The sequence below is a fragment of the Phycodurus eques genome, chromosome 11 (assembly GCF_024500275.1).
Source record: "Phycodurus eques isolate BA_2022a chromosome 11, UOR_Pequ_1.1, whole genome shotgun sequence".
NCBI lineage: Eukaryota > Metazoa > Chordata > Actinopteri > Syngnathiformes > Syngnathidae > Phycodurus > Phycodurus eques.
The window spans coordinates 23,433,416-23,457,081 of record NC_084535.1 but is presented as its reverse complement, the minus strand read 5'-3'; the positions used below and the strand labels follow the sequence as shown (position 1 = coordinate 23,457,081).

The 23,666-nt window shown below is 41.3% G+C and overlaps 1 protein-coding gene across 1 annotated transcript; it reads left to right on the top strand.

Annotated features, from left to right (window-relative positions):
• On the top strand, window positions 1–19,729 carry asrgl1 (asparaginase and isoaspartyl peptidase 1). Its single transcript, XM_061690691.1, has 7 exons — window positions 1–92; window positions 6,334–6,540; window positions 8,057–8,199; window positions 14,718–14,872; window positions 15,780–15,901; window positions 17,710–17,820; window positions 19,046–19,729. Exons 2-7 carry the CDS (start codon window positions 6,354–6,356, stop codon window positions 19,255–19,257), a joined length of 930 nt encoding a protein of 309 aa, XP_061546675.1. The 5' UTR covers window positions 1–92; window positions 6,334–6,353; the 3' UTR covers window positions 19,258–19,729.
• The last annotated feature ends 3,937 nt before the right edge of the window (window positions 19,730–23,666 follow it).

Genomic DNA, 23,666 nt, shown 5'->3' with positions numbered 1-23,666 from the left:
GCAGGAACCTGCACACACAGTCGCCGAGCGAGAAACGAAACAGTGCACGTTCATGTCGCAATTGTAAGCATATTGGGTCAGCATACCTTTCGGTGAGTACAATTGGCGTTATTATTTTATGACATGTTACCGTTATACATGAACACAACCTTGCCCGCTCTTTTTATTATTATTATTATTATTATTATTAGTTGACCACCGTATTTACATGGCAGTACCTCACATGACCTTTTTGATTCAATCTGTCAATCAAGTTGTGCAACTGTCTGCCTCGGTGCATTCAGTGAAATAATTTCTGTGCACAAATCGGTATTACGTGTTGTGTATGGATTGGAGCTGGACTCTTGATAATCGGAACCGTTGCTGTATTAACAGCATAAATACGAGCGAGTCGTCATATTTTCTTCGTTTCTCAGTTTGTGGTGAATATTTTGCGGTGAAGATAAGTAAACGCGACATTTTCGTAAAAGTAGTAGCTTATGCCTCTGACTGTAGCCTGTAGTTTTATGATTTAACTGTTTCCTCCCATTGTCTAGTTTTCTTCGTACGTGGAAATGATCCTGCTTTCACTTGCTTTTGTACTGCCTACTGTTGATTTTCGAGTTTTTCTTCTGACCACTTAATCGTTACAATAAAATGTTTCACCGCTCCACTTCTACATTAAAAAATGCTATTCGACAGTCAGTTTCAGCAAACGTATTACTGTTCTCTTACTTGTTTGATTATAACAATGCTAACAATTGAAACTTAATTTCTGAAGCTTGTTGTTCATGACTAAGATGTCTTCCAACATGTTTATTCGTAAAATTAGAAACTATTTGCATTAACATTAGCCCTCCGACATCCCAACATGATAACTTTTTATTTGGCTGTACTGTAAATCCAGTGCAGTAGTAGTTTAAAACAAGTAAGCATCTTTTAGTAGCATTTAGCATACAGTATGAGTGATGCAGCACAAAATAATGATGCAAATAAAATAATGAATCCTACTTACTAAGTATCATGTCTTTAATAAACCAACTAAAATCTAAAAAATAAAGTATCTGAAATTCCACTGAGTGCAGTAACAAAATAAATATCTTCTTAAATGGTCAGTGAATCAACGTGACATTTTGGGGGCCAGACCAACATGTGCATGTGTCATACTCAACTGATTTCTTCAGTCAATAGCTCTTTCAAGATGGCGCCTCAGCGTGTGGTTGCCTAACTGTTAGACTTTACACCGATCTGCTCGGCTTGATCGGTATCGGCTGATTATTAGCATTTTATGCTGATCGGCTTTAATGTCATTAAATGTCATTAATTCGCCGATCGGATCAATGACGTCATTGGTGGGCTCCACAAAAGACATTTACTCCGCGTCGCCATCAAGTACAGTAGTTGACGTAGTACTGTAAATATCTGACAACCAATAAAGTGGTGTGGGACAGACAACACGTCTGAGACAAACAACGCTTAATGCGTGGCTCAGACTACAAGACAAATTTAGTCTTTCACGATTGCGCTTTGTCGGACTAAGTGCAATAAAATCTTGTATTCCGATACCACTGCATCACTGGGCTTTATCGTGTCAACTCAAACGTGACTGGATACACTCGTTACCATGGCGACGACAACACCAATGGATCGCGCCATGTGTATTATCAGAACAAAATGGGGGAAAACGTGTGCTGATGGTCACCGTGTCCAAATTTTCTCCGGCCCGAAGCATCATGTCATAAAATCAATAATGTGTGGCCCGCCAGCACAGTTTACCACAATAAACAATACACACATAGAAAAAAAAGCCATTTTATATTTCACCAGAGGGTGGCAGTAGACCTGTGGCCACACCCTCATCGCGTAACCCCTGTGTGAACTTTTACCCCTGTGGTATGTTTTTAGCCCATTTCTAAAATGGCAACTGAAACTAAAAAGAGGAAAGTTGACAAGGAGGGCCGCCGTGTCCCGGACAAGCGGATTTTTTCACTGACATACGAAACCACTGTGTCTCCCTAATTTGCCAAGAGACTGTGGCTGTTTTCAAGGAATTTAATATTAAGAGGCACTACCAGACGAAACATGCTAACTATGACAAGCTAACGGCGAACAAACGTGCCGAAAAACTGAAGCCACTGGAAGCTGTTTTGATAGCACAGCAGCGCTTTTTCACAAGAGCCCCTGACTCAAATGAAAATTCTACAAAGGCGAGCTACGAGTCTCAGTGAATTGATTTTTTTGTGATGATCAAACCACAGTTTTGTCAAATTTCAATTTTAGTATAGTCACTATATTATTCTTTGTCATAAACTGCACTGGGATGTGATTTGTTAAAACAAAATGAATAAATACATGTTTCTAAAAAAAATTCAGTTAACTTTCATAAAATAGTTCATTTGTATTTCATTTATTATTATTTTAACCTTTAACTATCCTGGTAATGCAATTTAAAACAGATTCTCATTTGCAATGTCGACCTAGCTGCAGACAGCAAAGTGATGTAGTTACATATTTACATGTTAATTTACAATGGTAATGGTTCGAGGAATGTCAGCCCGAATGGTCGGCCCCCATACGTTTTCATCTGACCAAATCTGGCCCTCTTTGCAAAAAGTTTCGACACCCCTGCCATAGAGGGAAGCAAGCCGGAGTGCAGTTCAAGCTCCGTAAGAAAGGATTCCGAATCAGAATAATCTTTATTTGCCAAGTATGTCCAAAAAACCACAAGGAATTTGTCTGCGGTAGTTGGAGCCGCTCTAGTACAACAACAGTCAATTGACAGAGAACACTTTTGAGACATAAAGTCACAGTCACTGAGCAATAAAGGGTTGCTAGTTATCTGGTAATGCCGGTACATTTTTTTTTTTTTTTTTTTTTTTGACAAATGTGCAAAAAGATGCAGAGTCCTTTAGCAGTTCGAAAGACTAATATTGCAATAGTCCGGTGCAATGACCATTGTGCAAAGGGCGCCGAGACTTCAAGCGAGTAGTGCGATAATCTAGGACAATGTTGATTGTGCAAGCATTGCAGATACTCCTCAGTCAGTGTGCAAATGGAGCAGATGCTACTCTGGCATGAGTGGCCAGTATTGGTCAACAGCAGATATGCAAATAGTGCAGCGTGCCGAGACTACTACAGTGAGTGCACGAGTAATGTATAATGGGCCCCACAGAAATGTGACAACAAGCTCAAGACAAAAAATGGCCAGCATGTTGTAATGGAATTTTAGGTTAGGTGTTTAAGAACTAAATGGACGAGCGTCATCTTCTCACAAAGACCAGTAAAGACTTCGGACGTTCCGCCACCCTGTGCTTCATGGAGACATGGCTTTGTGAACGTGTCCCAGATGGCCCCTTAATGCTTCTGGGCTTCCAACTACACCGGGCAGATTGTGTCATGGAGTTATTCGGGAAAACAAATGGCGGTGGGATATGCTTCTATATCAACAAAAAATGGTGTACCGACGTCACGGAGCTCAGCAAATATTGCAGCCCGGACTTGGAGTCGCTGTCATTGAACTGTAAGTCATTCTACTTGCTGCGCGAGTTCGCTTCATTCATACTCGCGGGTGTCTACATTCCTTCTCAAGCTAACACGAATCCTGCAACGCTAACTCTCGCTGAACAAGTAAACGAACTTGAAAAAAAGCACCCATATTCACCCCACATTATTCTTGGGAACTTTAACAAAGCTAAACTCAACCACAAACCCCCTAAATATAGGCAGCTGTCAACAAACTCTCCTACCAGGGAAAACATTCTAGACCACTGCTACACCATGCCAAGTGACGCACACAGTGCTATCCCTCGCGCAGCTCTGGGCTGGTCTGATCACTGCTTAATTCACATAATAGCAACATACAGACACAAACTTATATGTGCGAAGCCTGTGGTGAAAACAGTGAAGAAGTGGAGCTATGAAACAAAGTTAGAACTTCAAGACTGTTTAGACTGCACAGATTGGCGTGTGTTTGAAACTTCAACTGGGAATAAACGGACGGTTACATGTGCGAATATATGTGTGTACTAACAGACATTTCGCACATTCAATAACAACAAGCCGTGGTTCACTGCCAAACTGAAGCAACTTCTTCAGGCAAAAGTGGACGGCAATCGAAGTGGGGACAGAGCCCTGTATAATTGCGCTAGAAACCAGCTGAATAAGGAAAGTAACATTGTAAAGAGAAATTATGTGGAAAAGCCAGACAAACGGTTTACCGCTAACGACTCTTACTCAGTCTGGCATGGATTAAAATCGCAAACAAACTACAAGCGACCATCCCTCCAAGCAGGGAACAATAAATCTTCAAACAACAAAAGAGCAACAAAATGGCAGACAGACCTTGTATCCCCATCCTGCCTCAAAGTCTGCACGGACCAGCTCGCTCCAGTCGTCACACAGATCTTCATTAGATATCTGGAACTGTGTGAAGTACCATCCTGTTTCAAACGCTCCACTATCATCCCAGTCCCCAAGAAACCTGTAATCTCGGGTCTGAATGACTACAGGCCTGTCGACCTGACATCTTTGGTCATTAAGTCCTTTGAACGCCTCGTGCTGAACCACCTCAAGAGCGTCACAGGTCCCCTGCTGGACACCCTGCAGTTTGCCTACTGAGCAAACAGGTCTGTGGATGACGCAGTTATCATGGGACTGGACTTCATCCTAGAACACCTCAGTGGCACGGGGGCCTACGCGAGTATCCTGTTCGTGGACTGCGTTCAACACCATAATCCCCCAACTCCTCTCCTAAAAAGCTTCTCCAGCTCAGCATCTCGCCTGGCACCTGCCAGTGGATTTACAGCTTCCTGACGGGCAGGACACAGCAGGTGAGACTGGGCAAGACATCCTTGTGGCGCCCAGGTGCAGGTCTCTCTCTAAAGGAACAACTGCACATCAACGCACCCGGCTGTCAAATTCCTGAAGTTTGCAGACAACACCACAGTCATCGGCCTCATCAAAGACAGTGAATAGTCTGTGTATCGGCAGGAAGTGGAGCAGCTGGAGCGGTGGTGCGGCCGACCAGAACTAAGAACTGAGCATGCAAAATCCTCTTTGACCCTCCACATCCTGGTTACCACCTCTTCCAGCTCCTTCCCTCAGATAGGCGCTATCGAACAATGCAAACTTAAAACTAGCAGACACTCTAACAAATTATTCCCTCTTACCATTAACTTCTTAAACAGATAATTTACAATTCCATATTAACATGCTGCCAATTTTGTCTTGAGATTGTTGTCACACCTGTCTCGGGCCAATTATTTGTCCACTCACTGTCGTACTCTCGCCACTCTGCACTATTTGCATATCTGTTGTTTAACAATACTGGCCACTCGTCCTTGAGAAGCATCTGCACCATTTGCACAATTGACACTGTTCCAGATTATCGCACTACTAGTCACTTTAAACTGCTCTCTGTGCCATTTGAACAATGTACCAGACTATTGCTATATGAGTCATTAGTCATTTCAAACTGTTCTATATTGCTTGATGACTCTGCATCATTTGCACAATTGTCAAAAAAAAAAAAAAAGGAAATGTATGGGCATTACCAGTAACCTTTCATTTGCTCAGTGACTCTTCGTACTGTGTTTTTATGTCTCAAAAGTATTTTATGTCAAATGGCTGGCTGGCTGTCTGTTGTCTTAGTAGAGCAGCTCCAATTACCGGTGACAAAGTCCTTGTGTGTTTTTGACATACTTGGTAAATAAAGATGATTTTGATTCTGATTCTGATGATTCAGATTCAAAGCCCGTGTAATAAATTCCTGTCATCTGGACTCCTTTTCTCATTGAGTGTCTTCCTAATATGCAAAGTAATTATGTGACACAGAGCAGAAAGTCTTATACCTTTTTAATACGTTCATCTCTCATTGCCTAAACAAGCAGTGAAGGAATCATGATGATCACAGTTTGGAGTTTGGAACGAAAGCTATTCCAGATTTCAAACAGATATTTTGTTTTGGAGGATGACCAAAGTGATGGTCGACCAGCGTCAGCATTCATTTCTGAAAAATGAAACAAATAAAGGGGAAATGCAAGTTATGATCACTGGCTGTCTGTTACAAGTCAGTTCTTATCTATGATGTTTATGTATCTGACACCATCACCAAAAAGACAAAATGTCACAAATATACTCGTTACGCCTTTATATAAATTTTAGTCCAGATAAACAATTTCCAATTAATCCGGGGAGCAAACTATGAAAAAAGATATTTCATTTGACAGACACTCTCTGAGTGCTTTTGTAATGCATTTTGATTGTTTTTAACTGTAGACAGAGAATAAAATGTCCTTTTATGATACAAATCTTAGTATGAATTAGAGCCTTGTGTTATGCTTGTTCTCTCCCCAGCTTTTACAGAGGTGATTGACATGCTTCCTGTTGTGGTGGTCCAAGGAGGTGCTGGATATGTGCCAAGTGAGAAATCAAAAGCGTCCAGGGCTGGGGTTTGCGCAGCTGCCCGATCTGGGTATGTTGTTCTCCAGAGTGGGGGAAGCAGCATGGATGCTGTGGTTGAGGCAGTGACCAAGCTGGAGAATAACCCCAACTTCAATGCAGGTTTAGTAAAATCCATCCATCCATCCATTTTCTGAGCCGCTTATCCTCACTTGGGTCGCGGGCGTGCTGGAGCCTATCCCAGCTATCATCGGGCAGGAGGCGCGGTACACCCTGAACTGGTTGCCAGCCAATCGCAGGGCACATAGAAACAAACAACCATTTGCACTCACATTCACACCTACGGGCAATTTTTTAGAGTCATCAATTAACCTACCATGCATTTTTTTGGAATGTGGGAGGAAACCGGAGTGCCCGTAGCAAACCCACGCAGGCACGGGGAGAACATGCACACTCCACACAGGCGGGGCCGGGGATTGAACCCCGGACATCAGAACTGTGAGGCAGACGCTCTAACCAGTCGGCCGCCGTTACGTAAAATCATTCTGTAAAATTTTGGTGCCCTACAAATAATTTGGCCAAAATGTTCTGTGAAAAAAAAACACCTTAAAAGGTGCACAAAACTCAAGTGGTAAAACTGTCGTCATGCTTGACGGAGTGTGAGTCAGCTGTGCGGTTATTGGACTGCTTGGTGTGGACTGGGCACATTAAAAGGCCAATGGAGAATGTGTTGTTCATTTATGCATCATGATAGAGATGCCGCAAGCTCTGTCACAGTGTAAAGTTTTTGGACCTCCAACATGCAGTTTTAAATGTTTGTTTGTTGTGCATTCCAATCTTACAATCGACTGAAACACGGAATGACAATTCACTTGATCAATCATGGTTAGTTCCACCCTGTCAATGTAATCCATACAGTATGACGGCAACCAGTACCCCAATAAAAGTATGAAAATTGGAATATTGCATATTTGGAATGCAGTGATGGAAATGTAGAATAAACTTTGTACAGTGAAAACCCCCCCGAACCAAACTGTATTGTTAAGTGGAATGAAATGTGCTCTTTTCAGATGATTCCCACTTGACACTGTATCGGGCAGAATGAGCGGAATATGTATGGCTTCTAATTTGAAAACCATTAGTTAAAGACAATGTTTTAAAGGAGATGGCTCCATAGTGGTGGTGCCAGTAGGGTATTGGGATACCTATGGTAACGCCCTGTGCCGTGAAGATCACTTGACAATTCCTAGCGACAAATTACAACTGTGGGTTCCCGTTCCTGCTTTTAACTTGAAATAGGCAATTGAAGAGCAGGGAACCAGTCGTCCACAGACCACAATCATTAACTATATCAACTTTATATAAAGTTATTAATCATTCTCCTGTATGGTATTTGCAACTGATTTGAAATTGAACGGTTACAAACTTGTTCAACTATCAGCTTTAGTTTAATTTAATGACTTAAATATGCAATCTATCTTGAGAGAATTACAGCCATTTATAATATATACTTTACATACAGACAGCTGTTGTTTTCAATACCCAATTATATACCTTTACCAGAGCCACCTTCAGTTTCTGCAAGGTTGTGAGTCTTTGTGCCTTAAGTTTTGTATGCATCACTTGTTTTAAGTCCACTCCCTAGATTCTGTACATTCATCTGGAGTTGTTTTTTTAGGGTGTGGGTCAGTGCTAACCACCAATGGGAACGTGGAGATGGATGCCATTGTGATGGATGGGAAAACACTGGCTTGTGGTGCTGTTTCTGCTGTGCGCAATATAGCCAACCCTGTGCAGCTCGCAAGACTGGTAATGGACAAGGTGAATACACAAGGATCACTGATTCTTATAATACATTCGGAACTTAACTCATTCCCTGCCAATTCCAGCCAAAGACGTCATTAAGAATCCATCTATTCCCTGGCAGTGCCGTCTAAAGACGTCAATGGCGTTTTTTTAACGGGGATGGGTGGAGGAGGGTCTTGTGCAGTTTATGTGTGATCGTCAAGCCTCTGGATAACTGCAATGAGGATTGGCACCCTGTAAAGGGCAATAATGCCTTGAGGTGAACGTCCCTCCCTCAGAGGAAGAAGAGGAAGAAGGAGGGGGCGGGCCGGCGGGGTACAAGAGACAATGAGAGGAGACAAACATTTTGGCGGAAAAGAGAGAAAACAAAATGAAAACAATCTTAAAAAAAGAAACTTTCGGTACTAGAAATTTATTAAATTAATAATATTAAATTTATATTAAATTAATAATTAAAAAAATATTCCTGCGACCGACTGGAATGACGCCTTAGATCATGCAGGGAATGATGAAGGTTGACGCTCCAAAGTGATCGCGCAACATGCCGGACCATACGTATGGCGAGATGCTCTTGGCCGCTTGCTGGCTGATCGTCTGCCGACCAGGATTTGAATAAATGGGAATTGTGAGATTGTGAACTCCCATTTGGATCGCCAGGCGAGCTTCCTCCGATGAAGATCCACAAAGTCCGACGACAAAGGTAACTCGTTTGCAGCTCGCGTTAGCTACATTTAGCGGGCAAACACGCTCCTTCAATCCTTGTTACATAAAAAAACATAATTTAGTCCCACTAGTTCACATTACGCGGCACGTTGGACGACTGATTAGAGCGTCTGCCTCACAGTTCTGAGGAGCTTGGTTCAATCCCCGACCCCGCCTGTGTGGAGTTTGCATGTTCTCCCTGTGCCTGCGTGGGTTTTCTCCGGGCACTCCGGTTTCCTCCCACATCCCAAAAACGTGCGTGGTAGGTTAATTGACAACTCTAAATTGTCCGTAGGTGTGATGGTGAGTGCGAATGGTTGCTTGTTTCATGTGCCCTGCGATTGGCTGGCAACCAGTTCGGGGTGTGCCCCGCCTCCTGCCTGATGATAGCTGGGATAGGCTCCAGCACGCCCGCGACCCTAGTGAGGAGAAGCGACTTTACCGACGGTGGACGACTGGTTAAAGCGTCTGCCTCACAGTTCTGAGGACCGGGGTTCAATCCCCAGCCTCGCCTGTGTAGAGTTTGCATGTTCTCCCCATGCCTGCGTGGGTTTTCTCCGGGCACTCCGGTTACCACACACATCCCAAAAACATGCGTGGTAGGCTCATTGAAGAATCTAAATTGCCCGCAGGTGTGAATGTGAGTGCAAATGGTTGTTTGTTTATGTGTGCCCTGCGATTGGCTGGCAACCAGTTCAGGGTGTACCCCGCCTAAGATAGGTTAGATAGGCTCCAGCACTCCCGTGACCCTTGTGAGGATTAGCAGCTCAGAAAATGGATGGATGGATAGTTCACATTACAATGTAACATCTGTTGCCAGTACTGATTTTGAAGTTTCCATTTCCTCCATCTTGCCTGCGAATCGAGCATCTTTTAGGATTGCGAAGAAGTTTTTTTTTTTTAACCCTTGCAAAACACGTCATCAATAAAAAGTATTCTCTAGTAAGCTTATGTATTTTTTAAAACTTACAGGTTATGCATCCAGCAGACGTTGAACTTCCATTCCAGTACGCAGTGCAGACAAAAAAGGTAATTGAAAGCTTTTTTTCTCCACGTCCCACGACAGCAATTTCAACAATGTATTTTTATAGTAATAGTTATATTTCTAAACTGCACAGGTTCTGCTTCGAGCAGAAGTAGTGACTGGTTTCAAGGAGAATGACAACCACACAAGATCTCATTCACTGCCAACAGAAGAATAAAATAAGATGTGGATAAAACTTTGCTAGATTTTATGCACAAGGTAATAAACACCTGAACTATTGAGCAAACGTAGAGGAGAATTTGGGAGGACCATTTGTTCATGCATTTTTGTCTAATGTAAATTCTGTATATAGTTATACTTAAATAATAATAAATTATTTTTCTGTCAAAAGTACTTTCTCTGCGTTGTTTTATGTTCAGATGTTTAAAATTTTCACTCAAGAAAAAAATATTGGTGTCAAAGTCATTGTTCTGCTTTCACAAAAAGGCTGTTTTCTCCATTTTTTTCTTCCAGAAACAGATTTGGCTGAAAGTAGCCTATATTTGAAATCAAATCAAAGAATAACACAGTGGTACTTTCTTCTGACAAGCGCTACAGTGCTGTGAAACCGCATTGACTTGCTTTGTTCTGGGCCACCGCCATTTTGATTTACCGTGCATGCGCATGTATGCAGTTGTGCAGTAGCTACTGTCGCCAATCATAAGGATCACGGGGCTGTCTCGATAGTCTCCATGGAACGAGGCGTCTGATGGCCGTGCCTGAGGAGCTGCACGGATGTTCACGGCAGACTGCAACCAGGGAAGATGAATTGGATAAGGCTATGCAAGATTCACTCAACACATCGTGGCAGATGATTGACGGGAGCTGTCCAGCTACTGCTAACTAGCAGCTAAGCTAAACAGCTGGATAATAGGAGCAGATGTTTCCAGACACCCTGGATTTATACATTTTACGGCACACAGACCGGCATTAAACAGACCACGACTACGTTACCACGAGGGATCATGGTTAAAGTGAGCCATTTTAAATTACAGAGAAACAGTTGCCAAAAAGAAGTGAAAATACACCAGTCAAAATACGTTAGCTATCTTTTCTGGTGTTGTGACAAAATCTGCGACCCCAAAAAAACTGCGACCAGGACTTAACCAGACTGTAGGTATGGCTTCCACTCCTGCTCTCGTAGAGTGCAGATGCTTCTTTCCTCACTCTGCTTGCTTCGCCTCAGTTTATATTTTTCTTGCTGATAAATGTGTTTTTCTTCTTCCAAAGAAATAAGAAGCAGCAACTCCTGGATATTTTTAAACCTGTGGGACTGTACTTTTTGTTGATAGTCAGTCGTTGCTATATTCCAATATTTTTTATTACCCCCTCACCATTACGTGAGCGTGGCCTGCTAATTAGCGCAAGCCTGCTATTAGCAGCAAGACCACCAAAAAGATGCCTCCCTTTTCCACTGAAGACTGAACTGCTTCAGAAGATGGCGGTCGTGGAAACTAAAATTCACTGCTTTGAAGTGTATGTGAAGGTAAATGGCTATTACGGGAATGAAACCACTGTACCTATGTCTCAAAATGGTGACCAGGAGCATGGTAACAGACAGCCAGTTGGCTCCACAAAGAGGATGAATGTGGACTGTGAAAATGGTAATGGATCATCCAAGCAGTTCTCCCTGGAATTTACTGGGAGCAAAGCCAAAAGAAATGGGATAGGATCCAAAAGGGAGGAGAGAACGCCATCAGATTACAGAGGAATCTGGCTGGCCTTCGTTGATTGCTTCTTCAACCCATAGAGAGCGGCCGTTGATGGTCGCTAAAGCGAAGGGTAAGAAAAGAGGAAGAAAGTCAACGCAAAACATTGACATCAGACTAACAAACAGATTTGAGCCACATTTACAAGACCGTGGCAAAGGATGCTCAACCCGCACTACCACGGAAAGGTATGAAACTAAATCATACAAGAAAAAAATGGCACCCCAAATGTTAACAGTTGGTGACGGAGCTATCAAGGATGAGAAACGTTTTTTGCAGTGAGAAGAACACCAAAGTAGCACATTTTACCAACGGCATGGTGTTTGGTATCTCTAAAAAAAAAAAAAAATGGATATCACTAAGTACCCAACTTTTAAATCTGTCATTATACACACAGGGACCCTGGACGTTGTCAAGCAGCAATCAGAGGTACCAAAATGAGATTTCATTGATCTCCTCACAAAAGTGCAATGTTTGGATATTGAGGTTTTCATAAGTGGACTTCTACCAATGGTACTCTCTGGACATGAACGTTTCAGCAGGCTTAGGTAATTGAATAAGTGACTTAAACAAGTGTATACGCCTCTATCCATGAGCTTCATTGACATTTTCTGTATATTTTGGGATTGTAGACATCTTTACAAGTTAGACGGTTTCCGTCTAAATAAACAAGGGGTTAAGTTACTGACTGCCGACATTTTTTACTCTGTACGTCATTCAGTGGGACAAAAGGAAAACATTGACCTTGTTGTGGTTGAAGGGCAAAAGGCGCAGGAGTCTTCAGCTGTACATAAACAATCGGCGAAACAAGAGATAAGGTGATCCGATGAGCACAAGGAGTCACTGACGTCACCCAAACAATCAGGAATGAATGACGAATGAGATGAGGCAGCACTTGGAATCTCCCACACCCCTCCCTGCCCCACGGGAGCACAAATCCAACGCAAAACTCACTCTCAACTAGCCTGAATGCCCTGCTTGATGTCACGGTCAAGATGAAGGCCATTGTCAATGTTGGACACCACGGCAGTATTTTCCTCCCATCCCCCCTTGCCTGAAACCATCATCCACCAAGATGTGAAGGGTCCCTCCTCCACCGATGAAGAATCTTAACTTCAAATCTGACTGCTATCCCAGAATAAGTCAGACCCCTGTGGAGATCAGGCATTTTTTATCCCTGTAATTACAAAGGACAGAAAGTCAGTTAAGGAAATGAAGAACAAAGAAAGTAGAGCTACTAGCTTATTGAGTATAAAATGTCAACCAAACAAATTGGCTACAATTATCTCGGCAAAGTTAGCTGTATTCAATATCATGTCACTGGGTAACAAATCAATGTTGATTAATGATATCCACAGTGGGTGCGGAAAGTTTTCAGACTCCCTTAAAATTTTCCCTCTTCGTTATATTGCAGCCATTTGTTAAAATCATGAAAGTTATTTTTTTTCCCTCCTTAATGTACACACATCACCGCATATTGACAGAAATCACACAGCCATAAGTATTCAGACCCTTTGCTGTGACACTCATATATTTAACTCAGGTGCTGTCCATTTCTTCTGATCATCCTTGAGAAGGTTCTACAGCCTTCACCGGAGTCCAGCTGTGTTTGATTATACTGATTGGACTTGATTAGGAAAGCCACACACCTGTCTATATAAGACCTTACAGCTCACAGTGTATGTCAGAGCAAATGAGAATCATGAGGTCAAAGGAACTGCCTGAAGAGCTCAGAGACAGAATTGTGGCAAGGCACAGATCTGGCCAAGGTTATAAAAAATGTTTTGCTGCACTGAAGGTTGGTAAGAGCACGGTGGGGTCCATAATCCTTAAATGGAAGATGTTTGGGATGACCAAAATCCTTCCTAGAGCTGGCCGTCTGGCCAAACTGTGCAATGGGGGAGAAGAGCCCAAAGATCGCTGTGGCTGAGCTCCAGAAATGCAGTCGGGAGATAGGAGAAAGTTCTAGAAAGTCTACCATCACTGCAGCCCTCTACCAGTCGGGGCTTTATGGCAGAGTTGCCCGACGGAAGCCTCTCCTTAGTGCAAGACACATGAAAGCACCCATGGAGTTTGCTAAAAAAAAAAACACCGGAAGGACTCAAAAATTGTGAGAAATAAGATTATCTGGTCTGATGAGACCAAGAAAGAACTTTTTGGCCTTAATTCTAAGTGGTATGTGTGGCGAAAACCAGGCACTGCTCATTGCCTGTCCAATACAGTCCCAACAGTGTAAGCATGGTGGAGGCAGCATCATGCTGTGGGGATGTTTTTCAGCTGCAGGGACAGGACGACTGGTTGCAATGGAAGGAAAGATTAAATCGGCCAAGTACAGGGATATCCTGGACGAAAACCTTCCCCAGAGTGCTCAGGACCTCAGACTAGGCCGAAGTTTCACCTTCCAACAAGACAATGACCCTAAGCACACAGCTAAAATAATGAAAGAGTGGCTTCAGAACAACTCCGTGACTGTTCTTGAATGGCCCAGCCAAAGCCCTGACTTAAACCCAATTGAGCATCTCTGGAGAGACCTGAAAATGGCTGTCCACCAACATTCACCATCTGGAGAGGATCTGCAAGGGGGAATGGCAGAGGATCCCCGAATCCTGTTGTGAAAAAGTTGTTGCATCATTCCCAAAAAGACTCATGGCTGTATTAGCTCAAAAGAGTACTTCTACTAAATACTAAGCAAAGGGTCTGAATCCTTATGGCTCTGTGATATTTCAGTTTTTTCTTTTTTTAATAAAGCTGCAAAAATTTCAACAATTCTGTTTTTTCTGTTAATATGGGGTGCTGTGTGTACATTAATGAGGACAAAAATTAACAAATGATTTTCGCAAATGGCTGCAATATAATAAAGGGTGAAAATTTTAAGGGGGTCTGAATACTTTCCGTACCCACTGTATTTAATAGCCCAAATATACATTTCTCAGGAGGCATACCTATATAAGGGACCAGAATTCCTGTCTCTCCGTGTGGACTCATCTCACTGAAGGCTCATGAAAATAACCAAATTTCAATTAGATTTGCCATGAATAGTTTTTAATGATGTTAAACATTCAGTTTGTAATCTCTTCTCAACTTTGGTGTTTTTCTAGACCAGTCATAACTGTCTGACAGCACATGGTGCTAATCAGTTCGCCCGGGCCATGGGTGTCCCTGAGGTGCCCCAAGAATCCCTCATCACTGAATACTCCAGAATGCGTTGGAGAAAAAACCTGGCAGATGATCCCAACACTGCGGAGAGCCAAATGTAAATTATTTCCTATAATGTCAGTTGTAATCTGTTAATATTTTCCCTTCACAAAAGGAAGAGATAAACATGATATATTTGACAGTGCAGGATGTTCGCAGTAGCCCAACATTACTGAGAGCATTGGCAAATAACAGGATGAAGTAAGGTATTATTGATATCCTCCTACCACTCTCAATAATCCTTATGTGCACAGATTACTGTATTAATGTAACTGACACGTCTTGGGTTTAGCATGTTTGCCGTTTGCCATACATGATCAATATTTGCTGCCTTGTTTGTTTAGGTGTCTGATAGCTGCACATCTTCTTTTTACTGCACCATTGAGAATAACCGTCTGATGTTGTGCTTTTAAATTGCATTCAGCTGTTTGCGGTGGCCCGGCATGGTGGCCTCACAGTTCTGGGGACCAGGGTTAAAATCCTGGTCCCACCTGTGTGGAGTTTGCATGTTCTCCCCATACCTGCCTGAGTTTTCTCCGGGCACTCCGGTTTCCTCCCACATCCCAAAAACATGCGTGGTAGGTGGATTGAAGACTCTAAATTGCCTGGAGGAGTGAATGTGTGTGCGAATGGTTGTTTGTTTCTATGTGCCCTGCTATTGGCTGGCGACCAGTTCATGGTGTACCTCGCCTCCCGCCCGAAGATAGCATATATATGTATATATATGTGTGTGTATATATATATATATATATATATATATATATATATATATATATATACACACACACATATATGATGATGTGAATGATGTGAGTGTGAATGGTTGTTTGTGTATTTGTGCCCTGCGATAGGCTGGCAACCAGTTCAGGGTGTACCCCGCCTCTAGTGAGGATAAGCGTTACGGAAAATGGAACGATAGTAAATGTTGTACATGAACCAGCCTGAGATCATGTCTTGTTGTTTAGGGGAAAGATGGGCACCGTTGGAGCTGTGGCAGTTGACATAGAAGGCAATGTAGCATGTGCTACTTCTACTGGTGGGATTCTGAACAAGATGGAAGGACGTGTGGGTGACACACCTTGCATCGGTTAGTGCCGCAATCTTCGTAATTAAGTTGAAACTTTTTGACTTAACCTGTGTGTAGCATACTGTAGGTTTTCCTTCACAAGGTTGAGTGAAGGACAGGGGACGTAATTCATTTCATCTCAATGATAAATTATTTATAAATTTCAATTTATAAATATGACTGCTTTGTCAATTTATGATGTTCAAAATATATGTGTCAGTAGTTCAAAACCAAGTTAAAAAAAAAGCAACACAAAACAATATAAATTACGCCAACCACTTCCACTGAATTATATTTATTTAAAAAGAAAAAATTCGAAACACAGCGGCACATCTGCCTCACAGTTCTGAGGAGCCAGGTTTAAATCCGGCCTCGCCTATGTGGAGTTTGCATGTTCTCCTCATACCTGCGTGGGTTTTCTCTGGGTACTCCGGTTTCCTCCCACATCCCAAAACCATGCATGGTAGGTTAATTGAAGACTCTAAATTGCTTGGAGGTGTGACTGTGAGTGTCACTGGTTGTGTGTTTATACGTGCCCTGCAATTGGCTGGCGACTCGTTCAGGGTGTACACCGCCTCTCGCCCGAAGATAGCTCGGATAGGCTCCAGCACGCCCGCGACCCTAGTGAGGATCAGCGGTACAGAAAATGGACGAATGAAAATTCTAAATACCACAATAATTATAATAAAATAACCTCAATTCCGGCTGTTTTCATTGTTAAAATAAGATCAGAACAATAATTGAAGTGGTGGCACGTCGGACAGCTGGTTAGCACATCTGCCTCACAGTTCTGAGGACCTGGGTTCAAATCTGGCCTCGCCTGTGTGGAATTTGTGTTTGGTGTTCTTCTCCTGCCACATTTTGTCCTTCCACTAGACTTTCCATTGATATGCTTGGACACAGCACTCTGTTAACAGCCAGCCTCCTTAGCCATGAACTTTTGTGGCTTACCCATCCTATGGAGGGTATCAATGATGGTCTTCTGGCCAGTTGTCAAGTCTGCAGTCTTCCGCATATTGAACCAAACTGAAGCTATTTGATGACACCTGGGTAAACCTGTGAAGGTGCTTTGAGTTTAGTAGATGATTAGTGTGTGACACTCAGTTTAAAACATTTATGGCCTGCAAAATTTGGCCTGATTTCTTCACAGTATTCAAATTTTTTGAATTCCTGATTTCGTGGGTTTTATGAGCTGGAAGTCCAAATGATGTAAAAATAAACAAATAAATACTTGGAATTGTTTAAATTATTCGCCCTGAATCTATAATCTATGAAAGTTTATTTTTTTAATGGAATTATGGAAATAAATAAACTTTTCTATGATATTCTAAGTTTTCTTTTGGAATATATAATATATATAATAAATGCAGCATAAGTAATAATGACATTTCTTTGCTTTGTGATCCATTTCTGTGTCATTCCAAAGTCACCCTATTATACATTAAGTTCTGTTCTGGGGTGTTTTGAGAAAATGTAACAGACATTAAAGATTTTCTAAAATGGACTCCAACAGTCAGTCTTTTACCAGTTTATGTATGATGTGCATGTAACCGGAGACAACTTAACTTGGTTAATCGTTGATTTTCAGTCTGTTTTCTTTGAACATAGTGTTCAAAAACTGGTGCATTTAAATTTTTCATGAGATTAGTTTATTTAATGCTGAGGTTTGCTACAACACACAATTTATGACTTTGTAATTCTTCATATGTGAATTCAATGCAAAGGCAACTATAATGCGACTTAAATTTTAAAAGATGCTTCAACTGTCAACAATTGAATAATACTAAGGAGAGAAGACGTTTCAGTTCTTTAATCTTTATGTGTGTCAGGATGTGGAGGCTTTGCTGATAATCAGGTGGGAGCTGTGTCAACTACAGGCCACGGAGAGGCCATTATGAAAGTTACTCTTGCCAGACTCATCCTGTTTCACATGGAGCAAGGTACTGAAACACACACGCACACACACATGCGCACATTAAACACACACAAACATCCATTCATTCATCCATATCTCCACAAACATTTGTTTTAAAATAATTATTTGTATTGATATGAAACTGGTCACGCAATACTGACTTTTGGAAAATTCTCTCCAAGTGTTAAGATCTTCTGAACTGAAAGTTCAGCACGTATAAAGGAAAACTGTCAAACTCAACCCCCCACCTTCATAATCAATTTTGATACTTGATAGCAAATTAGATATAGTACAGGAACTATTGTTGTTGTTTTTTAAAATTGTATTCATTTAGTATTGTTGTTGCTCCAGGCATACAAACATGATAGGTTTACTTTTTTGTTTTGTTTCTTTGTCGCTCCAGGCCTTACCTACACTCATGTGGTGTCATTATTGTTTATGACACGTTTGGCAAAGACATGGTCACAAGCTAGTGAAGCCTAAACCAATGAATGGCAGAGTTTAAACACTAACAAAATGTTTTTGTGCTCAAACAGGTGAAAGAAAGACATTGCAGGGCTCCAGACTAACTTTTTTTTTACCACAGTGGCCCCAAAAGTTAATTTTATGGGCTAGAAATTTAGGGGTTGCACACTGTAAATCGAAATAAATTATTCACGTTTTCACTCATTTTTAAAAATGTGTTATGATGAATACTTTGAAAATGAATGTAGAAACTACAATGTTTAAATTCACATTTCAGAGTGAAAGTTTTGACACCACATAAATCAGTTACCCAGCTTAAGTAGTAAGGATGTAAAGTTGTTTTAGGCCGGCAATGCTAGTTTTATCAGCAAATTTCATGTTCCCTACTTATTCCGATTATCGACAGTAGAATTTGGAGTTAATTGAATTTATATCTGTGATATACCTTACTCAGGTAAACTTGCGCAGCCACTCACACAGAAGTTCCTGCCTTTTATTTTATTTTTTGTATTCCCCCCCCCCCCCCAACCACAACGGTTACCTCACAAAACTAGTTGGACTACTATCAGGATCTGTCTTCTCTGGCACACACTAGGTTCATTGGGAAGTGACTAAACATTGACTGTCCATTGTTAATTGTTTACAAGAGTTATGTGAAACCTGTAGATTTGTGCTTTAACCCCAAGACCTGCCTCTTGTCAGATTAATATGAAGACTCCTCTGCCAACCTGTCAATTGACCATCATGTTCATGTTTTCTGTGATGATGAAACATTCTGTCCTCAGGTCAGTCAGCAGAGGCCGCCTCTGACTTGGGCTTGGCCTACATGAAGTCTAGAGTGCAGGGATTGGCCGGGGTGGTGACACTGGATCCCCATGGTCACTGGGCTGCTCGGTTCACCAGTCCTCAAATGGCCTGGGCCGCAGCCCAGAAGGACACCCTACACTATGGCTTGCTTGCCGGGGAACGCTTTACCCAAGGCATTGATGAACCTTAATGAGAGAGAAACACAACACTCAGGGAGGTTTGCCATATTAGCTTCTTTGTTTAAAATTAGTAATGCCAAAAATGTGTCTGTCTATCACTGTCTAGCGTACAGGTTTCAAATATGACTGTCTACTTGCCAAGATGCAATATGGACATATAATGAGCATACAAGGTCAAACAACAATTTAAAGATTCGCGTAGACACCACAATCGGAATAAATGTTGTTTGCAATATGTAATTATATTGAACTTAAAGGGGCTCTCACTTTGGTGTTGCTTATTACGAATACAACTAATCACTTCAACCGAATCACAGGCTAATCAATTGATGGCGATTACAGTTTGGAACCACAAGAAGGTGCTGTTTCAAACTCTGCAAAATAGGAAATGGGTTTACAGTACGGTATTTCTTAAGCTGTATATCGCTGTTTGTATTGACATGAAATATTTTATTCCATATGATTTCAAACAATAAAATGTTGAGTGGAATGTGTTTTTCATGGTCTTTTTTTTAAATTAATTGTTTGATGACATTGTATTGCATGGACTTCTCGCATGACTGGGAGAATAGTTCTTTTTTTCCATCCATCCATTCTCTATAGCCTACCACTTATCCTGTTAAGGCTCGTGGGGACCTGGATCCTATCCCCGCTGACTACGTGCGAAAAGCGGACTACCCTGGATTGTGATTACCAATCACTTGATCAAAATTATTTATCTGATTTATACGCTTGCATGCCAGATTGCCCTCAACCAGTGAGTGAAAATGGATATTCATCCATTTTCCCTCGTGCTTGTCCTCATTAGGTTCTCAGGTGAGCTGGAGCCGATGCAAGCTGACAGTGGGCATAAGGGTGGGACACATATAGACAACCATTCACGCCTAAGGAACATTTAAAATCTTCAATTAATCTAACATGTATGTTTTTGGATTGTGAGAGGAAGCCAGAGTACCTGGAGAAAACCCATTCAAGGCAGAACACTTGTGGAGTGTGGAGTGCAAGGCCTGAGTCGAGATATGGGGAAGGCCTGCTAACCACTACGTGAGTTCGGACATGAAATTGAATATTACGACGTCGGGTACCGTTTGATGTTTGCTCACGTTTCTCTTATTCTAGATTTTAATAATACTGTATGTGTTGTAAACTATTAAATCTACTTTGTGGTATCAGAGGTTTCAAATGTTTGGATACTTATTTAAAGTGAATGGGGGGGGGGGTATTCGAAACAATCTCACTATGTTAGAGAGCTCACTACAAACTATAGCGTACAACGATAATAAAACTATATGTTTTTTGTAAAAGTTGCAGTTCGTATAAATGGAAAAGACATAATGTGGGGACCATGTAAATAAAATATTATTCTACCTTGTGATCGTAACAGCCAGGACGACGCCTGTGTGTATGCCGGGATGGCGAGACAGGTACAGTATGAAGTGTCACACTTCTCCTGCCGTGTTGCCATCTGACAATACTTCACACCAGACACTGACATTATCATGCATCTATGTCTCTCCCACCTACGCTGAGTTCTGACATAGAAGCAAAGGTGACTACCAGATTTACTGTCGTGAATTTGATGTGGCTAGTTTGCAGAATCTCTCTGTAAATAAGTAGTTGTAGTTATGTCAAGTATTTGGACACAGACATTGTTCTTTTCTGCCTTTATACACTACAACAGCAATTCTGCTATCATCTAATTTAGTTGTGTAAGTGTGTAAGTTCCTGTGAAAAGCAACTCTAAACTAATTGTAGTTTTAGTGGTAGCGAAATTAAATAATCTTTAATGCCCAAGTTAGTCACTTAGTGAAGGCAGCAAGACTCGAACACATGTGAATTTGGCTGCAGTTGAGGCCTAGCAAAGCATCTCCAGGGAGGAAACTCAGAATTTGGTGGTGTACATGGGCTTCAGACTGCAAAGTAGTTACATCATAGTACTGTATGAAGAAATCTGGTTACATTTCTCATTACGTCAATTGTTTTAACATTTTTGAGCCTCTGAAAATGAAGCTGTGTGTAAAATAGCTACAATCCATCCATCCATTTTATACAGTTTCTGCTGTGCAGGGGCATGGGTGAGCTGGAGCCTATTCGAGCGGACATATGGCGAAAGGCAGACTATGCCCTAGACTGGTCAGTCAACCGCAGGTCACATATAACTCTGGCATTGGACAGAATTCTCACATCTCCATAACCATCACTTTTCAGAAGACCCGAAAAAGTGCATGTTGTGCATATTTCACAAGTTTATCTTTTGCTCAAGATTTTCCAATAAGATCAATATATTTTGGAGCAATTGGTAAATAACCAATTGCCTTTAGAACACCCCTTTTTAATCGCCAAAATCAACATGCCCCCCAAGTTTTGATGTGACGTCAGTGTCAGAAGTGGAGACCAAATTCACTGCTTAGCCGGTGTGGAAAAAAACAATGTAATCTACTATAAAGTGGCAGTATTTAGTCATATTTTATATATGAATGCTTTAGGGTGGAATCCCTACACCCTCACCTCCAAAATTACAACTTTTCAGGAAATAATAAAAAAATGACAGTTTGCGTGAGTTTCCGAACACCACTTTGTTCAAGTTGGTATTATACTTTTTATTGCTGTTATGCAGTATATCGTTGCACTCTCATATGAACAACAGCTAGCACCTCAAAATTATGTTCAATCGCTAGTTTAATATGCTGAAAAATCACAAATTGTTTTTGGGTGCCATTGATTAAAATGATACAAACACATCCTTGCAAGCCTATGAACCAAAGCAATCATATACTGTGCATGGCTTAGTGTCCCAAAACTGTCACCAATTTTCACCAAAATTTAAACGGAAATCTCTACTCTTGGCAGCTTCATCTTCTGAAAATATTACAAAGGTCGGCCCAATATTTTGGGTTTTATGTACGATCCACGTGTTCCTTTTTCTTAAATGATCGTCTATGGAGAGGGAAGCGGTAGCATCCATAAATCATAAATGCCGGGCAGATTGTTCTGATATTTTCAGAGGTGTAAGTGCCATAAATAGAGATGTCCACATACATTTTGGTGACAATCGGTCAAAAATTTGGGACATTAAGTGAGGTAACGCTCTTGGACGGGAGAGCCGTTCATCATCCAACATTATGACAGCCAGCCAAAGTCAAAGGTACACAATGATGCCTACAGAAAGGCCTTTGTCATCTATAGGAAAAAAAAAATTTCAAACATCATAGAGGCATTTGTGGTGCAATCAATACAAAATTGAGCTGCAGAATACATAGAAGTTCAATGATGAAATGTCATTGAGGAAATATCGTGTCTTTGTAGGGTATTCAAATGAATGTAGGTTGAAAAGGATTTGCAAATCATTGTATTCTGTTTTTATTTGCATTTTACACAATGTCCCAACTTCATTGGAATTAGGGTTTGTAATGTACCAACTTTCCTCCTGGTGTTCTTGTTGTGCTTTCAAGATTGAAACATTGTGATGACCGACAATCACACATTTTCCAGTATTTTTTTTCGAATATGAACTATACAAGTAATACCAAGCTAATATATTGGCTCTACCCACCATGTTTTCCATAAGTGCAGATACAGACAAGAAATAGTCAGTCAATGTGGTCCTATGTGTACCACTTTGAGCTATTAAGCCCACCCTAATAATGCTAAACTCTAAAGGATGAAAAGCTGAGGGGCAATGCTTGTCGACTGTTAACACAGTAAGCTTGGTCAATAGGCCCGCATGCTACTCTTGTCCATAGCCCTCTTATTTCTATTATTTATTTTTTGTTTTGCGTACCAACTGCAAACTTTCAGGTATCATGATCTAAAAGCAGATCAAATACAGTCAACCGCTGGCTGGATGTGTAAAGTGTTTACACTGAAAGCACCAGTGAGATGTGGGTGTTAGTTGATAGACACAGCGCTGGTGTACAACAATAACAACAATATCCTATTCATTTTTCACATGTAGCAAATGACCACACACAATTTGTGAAATTATTCTGACAAGAGTATTTTCATTTGAATCTGGGTTCATTGTGTGTCCAAACGATGCAGAGGTTAGCGTTTGAAATTGTTATGAGTTTAAAGGGTTGTTGCTTCTGAGTTTGCTGTGTGAGACACCCCTGCAGGAAGTAGTCTCATCTTTAGCAGCACATTGATTTAAAAAAATAAAAGCTACCCGTATGTGAACTTTGACTATATTCTATATTACTGTACATTCGAAGGACTGGTTATCAACATGAAATGTAGATAATGAAATCAACTTCCCTTGATTCTCATAGTTTTTAGTATAATATATGGATAAGACGAACAGGAAATGGATGGATGGCTTCATATTTAAAAAGCGTTTCATCTTATTTTGACGAAAACCATGCCAGCCGGAAGCTGAATAGCTTTGAGGCTAACATGCTAATAATTGTACACCGGTTGGTAG

Excerpts from the sequence above, each read along its gene's own strand:
- asrgl1 (XM_061690691.1), top strand. The coding sequence starts at position 6,354 with ATGCTTCCTGTTGTGGTGGTCCAAGGAGGTGCTGGATATGTGCCAAGT. Across the intron at positions 14,873-15,779 it reads AACACTGCGGAGAGCCAAAT|GGGAAAGATGGGCACCGTTG; the intron begins GTAAATTATTTC and ends CTTGTTGTTTAG. Across the intron at positions 15,902-17,709 it reads GGGTGACACACCTTGCATCG|GATGTGGAGGCTTTGCTGAT; the intron begins GTTAGTGCCGCA and ends TATGTGTGTCAG.